Source organism: Athene cunicularia, assembly GCF_003259725.1.
Source record: "Athene cunicularia isolate RWA chromosome 3 unlocalized genomic scaffold, athCun1 chr3_part1, whole genome shotgun sequence".
Taxonomy (NCBI): domain Eukaryota; kingdom Metazoa; phylum Chordata; class Aves; order Strigiformes; family Strigidae; genus Athene; species Athene cunicularia.
Genome location: NW_020799097.1, coordinates 15842004 through 15847024, shown reverse-complemented (window position 1 = coordinate 15847024; position 5021 = coordinate 15842004). Strand labels below are relative to the sequence as shown.

General features: G+C 43.0%; 1 protein-coding gene across 1 annotated transcript in view; it reads right to left on the bottom strand.

Moving 5' to 3' along the window:
- The window catches only part of NOL10 (nucleolar protein 10), a 52286-nt gene extending 52143 nt beyond the window's left edge, over positions 1-143 (bottom strand). Inside the window, exon 1 of the mRNA XM_026845886.1 lies at positions 20-143. Within this exon, the coding sequence (XP_026701687.1) occupies positions 20-85 (66 nt within the window). The 5' untranslated portion in view covers positions 86-143. The remainder of the gene's footprint in view (positions 1-19) is intronic.
- Between the last annotated feature and the right edge of the window lie 4878 nt (positions 144-5021).

Genomic DNA, 5021 nt, shown 5'->3' with positions numbered 1-5021 from the left:
CCCCGCGCCGCTCCCTCACCTCGGGGAGGCTCCTGCCGGCGCTCAGGCTGTAGATCTTCACCTCGTTGAGGCTGGAAACCTGCATGGCCGCGGCCCTGCCCGCCTCTTCCCGGGCGGGGGGGAAGCGGAAGGCAGCCGGCTTCCGGGCCTCAGCCGCGCACAGCCGCCGGCGGCGCTGCCCGGGAGACGGCGGCTCTGCACCCCCCCCCGCTCATGGGGAAGGAGCAAATGCTCGCAGGGAAGAAAGCAAATCCATGGGAGAGCGAGCTCTCGTAGCGAAGCGCCTTAGCTGCTACTGGCCTCCCCAGGCGTTCGTGTCTGAGGGTCGGAAAGCCCCTGGGCAGGCAGGAGCCCCTCGCCCAGCGTCCGACGCGAGGGCCGGGCTCTGTCCCTGGGCAGGCTCTGGAGCCGTTCCGGGCGGCGTTAGGGTTAAATCACAAAGGCAGCAAGCACTTGCCTTCGCAGGTTTGGTGCAGGAGGTTAATTTTCTCACTCCACAGTAAGCCATGTCCGTTATTTATGGAAAACAACGAGTCCAGCATTTGGTTGATCAGATCCTTGCCACCAAATTGAAAAGACCCATTTTTATTGGTTTGTAGCATCACTGTTTAAGAAACAACAGACATGCAAAATTCTGACCGTTCCTATTCTATTTTACAAGAGCAGCAACAAGGACTGAAATAATGTGTATTCAATGTAGATACATCTTCAAGAAACAATGAAAATCACGACTAAATTCTCACCACAACAATGCATAACTCCGGTGAAGATCCTAATGGAAGCTGTTTCAAATTAAGTATTCCCTGGATTATGTATCTCGACAGTGATGATACCAGTATCATGACTAGAAAGGACTCTAGTTTGTATTAGTGGGTGTTATAGCTGATACTCGTGGGAGATCAACACACCTAAATATAGGTGCCTGTGCAGGTACTGGGTGTCAAAGCTCTCATTCAGAGAGTTAAGTCTTCACTTGCTTAAATGTAGGTTGTCTAGTGGCATTTGAGATGCCGAATAGAATCCAGGACACCTAGATGGGGCTGACACAAGACCTGCAGCATGAGCTGGAGGCCAGGCAGGATGTGCAACGACATCTCAAGTGGCACTCGAAGCTCAGGCAGCTGAATCTCATCCCTAGGAAATGCAGTTCACGAAGCCTGAGGAGCAATGTAGCGCAGCAGCCACTAGGTGCCTTCTTCGGCATGAGAGCAATCATAGGTTCCACTGCCTGATTACTTAGACAACCACTAGCTATTAATAGACATTTAATTTGAGTTCACTTGTTCACACATAGAGGTCTTGTCCTATTCGGGATGCCCTGAGGAATCCCAGACATCTGCATGGGGTTGGTTGGTGTGATGTAAGATATGCAGAAGACCAGAGTCATCATGGAACAGCAGCTGAAAGCCCAACAGGATGCTCCAGGATGCACCTCAAAAGGCATTAGGCAGGGAACCTACAAAGAATTCCTAGAGGTGTGAAACACTGGAGAGTCTTACAGACTAGAGAATTATGTGACTTTCTTTAGGTGAGATTGGCCAAGGATTCCTGACCCTCTCATCCATTCTCTAGATGTGTTTAACTGGCCACAGTGCAAACGAAGAGGGGTAGAACACAGAGGTTCTAGCTGCACAGCAGGAAACAGTGTTGTATTTCAAGACGCTTGAGATTAATTTTTTGTTCCTGGTCAGTGATACTTTTAAGACTTCTTATAAAATCAAAAGCAGAAAGATCAACTAGAATGTGGACTATTAAAATTTCAATTCAGATCATTTAAGAGCAGACAAATATGCCTGTTACACTTACTACAAAGTTAAAAAAAGTCACAATCTGAATGATGCAGGAGAAGCTTTGACAAAGCATCTTGCTTCCTGCATATAATGAATCTTTGTTGCAAGTAGTAATGGTATACTTTTAGATTTTCCATTTTAAAAAATCTAGATGAGCAGGTAGGTGTACTCACTGCAAATAGGTGTGATATAGGATGTTTTCAACCAAGAACAAATAATTTTGCTTGCTTTTTCCTTCTTTTTCTAGTGTCAGAATTTGCTGCATGCATTACCTGGTGACAGACATGGTGGTGCAGTGTTCTGAAACAATATGTTACCTTTACGGACAACTAGACAGTGCCCTGTCAGTACATATATACATATAATTGTGTTAAGTACGAGTTGTCAGGTACATTCATACTGAAACAGCATTTCATATCCAGTGTATAAAATCAATTCATCAGGAAGGTTATGCTGTACTTGACAGTACAGGGAGAGTGCATAACCAATATTCCAGTATTCTTTAACATAATTAAGAAATAGATAAACAGCTAAGGAATTATGATAAAGATGTAGTTTGTGCACTAATCTTGAAAGTACACAAAAAAATGTTTTCATTTAAGTATACTTTATTATCCATTATCAAGTTATTTAAGAGTTCCTTCACTGAAATATTTTAGACTATAATTTTAAATAAAATGCCACAATAATAATAAAACACACAGGACTAGGAGATAGGATTTAAAAGACTCTTTCTAAGCAGAAGGGACCCCCACCCCCACCCCCATTACTAGAAGACTAAACAGATAACGCACGTAATAGATTTATAAACTGTTTTATAGAGAACTACAGCTCTATGGCTGCTGTTTTGCAAGCTTAAAACATAAGCTTTCCCACTAATATCAATGTCAGTTCTCTAGGTAATTAATTTGGTTATCTGCTACAGAAATTTGCCTTGGGAGATACTTCAAGTAGGATATTTTAGTACTTTTAATGACTGTTTGGAGACAGAGTTTTGCTCCTTAGTGTGACATCTGAAGAAGTACTCATAAACAGAGAGAGAGACAAAGTCACAGAAAGGTTCATTGCCTTGATGGATCAAAGGGAACAGAAAGACACATGATGATCATGAGGGAATTAGATAGCTTTGAAATCACATGGCACCACACGCAGCACTAGCCAGGGAAATGACAGGGAAGACATGAGCTGTCATAGCTGTGTTACCACCAGAGTGTGCAACACACTCTCCATATCCCATGGAATGTGGTGCTGCATGCTCTTTCCCTCCACCACCTTCACTGCTGGTTCCTCCAAGCCTAAAATAAATGTATAACTGGGGAAAAAGAGATTGAAAAGTCAGAGTAAGACCAGAAAAATGTGATAATAGAAAACATTCAGTAGGATATTGCTTAAGCATTAACATCATGTTTCCTTGATAATTTTCTAATAAAACAATACATTAAGTAGGATAATATCTTCCACTTTAATAATAGCAACCAAAGCAAATGATGCCACGTGAAAAACTAAGAAAAGTAACATTGCTGCAGTAAAAACATTTATGAAGGAAACAGCATATATTGTAGAATCTAGAAGTCTGACAACCCTCCAGCTTGAATTTTACCTTATTCACTATAATACCCATGCATACAGAAGCATCCCCAGCAGCTAGCACCACTGCAGCAAGTAACATTTCTCAGCAACTGACATTCTAAATTCATGAAGCTTATGAGAATGTAACATTTCTAAAATTAATAATGGAAAGCATTTCCATGGTTTGAGACTGCAGGAAGGATCCAATGAAAACTGTACTTGGTTTGAGATGGCAAAGAACTGCCTTATCTGGGTGATGAGGGTTACTATACCTTTCAGTCTGTGGGTAGAAATATATGATGTACATATTTGAGCATCAGCTAATCCTGTTTTCCTTATTAAAACATACAATCTAAAGAAACAAAAAATGGAAGATTAGAAAATAATCACTATTTCTATGAATGTCATCACACATATCAATGTTAGTTTTTTGACATAATTTCTGGAAAGTCCTTTGTTGTGCCCTAGGGGACACAATGATTGAAAAGAGCTAGAATAATCACAGCTATGAGCACTGAATGTTTAATTAGTCCAGAAAGGAAAAGAATAGACCAATAAAATAGGCAAGCAAAAAAACCCAGTAGAGTGGTTATTTCAGCCGCAAATCTCTGTCATTTTCTGGATAGCTTTCAGTAGAGACTCTCCTCCACACATCTATTGCTTTTTTATATATCACTAAAAATGTTAAAGCAAAGGAAGATGAATCGTTGGCTAATCTAAGAGTCTATATTAGTGTTAGACCTTGACCTGCACATTAACTACCTAAAGCATGATTTAGATGGAACAGTCCAAGTCCAAGACTGTGATTCAGGACATCTTCCATCAGCTGCTTCTACCTAGTGCTGGAAATATTTAAACCCATTAGTAGTCTTCATTTAAAGTTCTTGGAAGTGTCAAGAGCTCTGCTTCTGTGCATGACCAGCCCTGCCTGGCCCCAGCATCTCAGACCTTCTCAGTTTAGGATAGATCATGTGGAAAACCAAGAGCATCCTTTTGTTTAATTTCATGCTGGGCTTCATTTACATTCGATACATAGAAACATGAGCAAAAAATGCACTGCCTTTTGAAGAAAATAAAACACCAGTAATAGGAGAGATTGCCTAAGTGCTGTATGACAGCGCAGTGATTAGACCACTCAATTGGAAAATCAGAGCTGGATGCACCCTGTACTCTGGCGGCGTTAAATTCCTACTTGCAGAGATGCCACTCAAAGGCATGTGCTTAGACCCCTGTTTCCTTCAGAACTTGTCTGCTTCAGAAGACTCTGGGGAACGTTACTCCACACGACCTAGGAACCACCCCGGTATCTTATAGCCAGGCTTAAGGCAGCGCGATTAAACTCAAGACTTAGTAAGGACTAAAAGCCCCAGCTATATAGTCTACCAGGGAAGCCGCATCGCCGGGGGAGGAGGCGTCGCTACCTTGCAAACTCCTGCACCGCGTCAAAGTTTCTTTAATGAGCCCAAAACTTGCACTCTTGCTAAAGGCAGTGGCTGTTCAGTGGAAACAAACAGCCTCTGCGTTACTTTTGCGAGTTTACAAGACGGCAACAGGACGACGAGCCGCAAGAGCCAGGGCTGCTCCCGGCGTTAGGGACGGGGCCGTCCCACCAGCGCGGCAGCCCCCCTCGGCCGGCAGGGCCCTGCTCCCACCCGCGCCGCT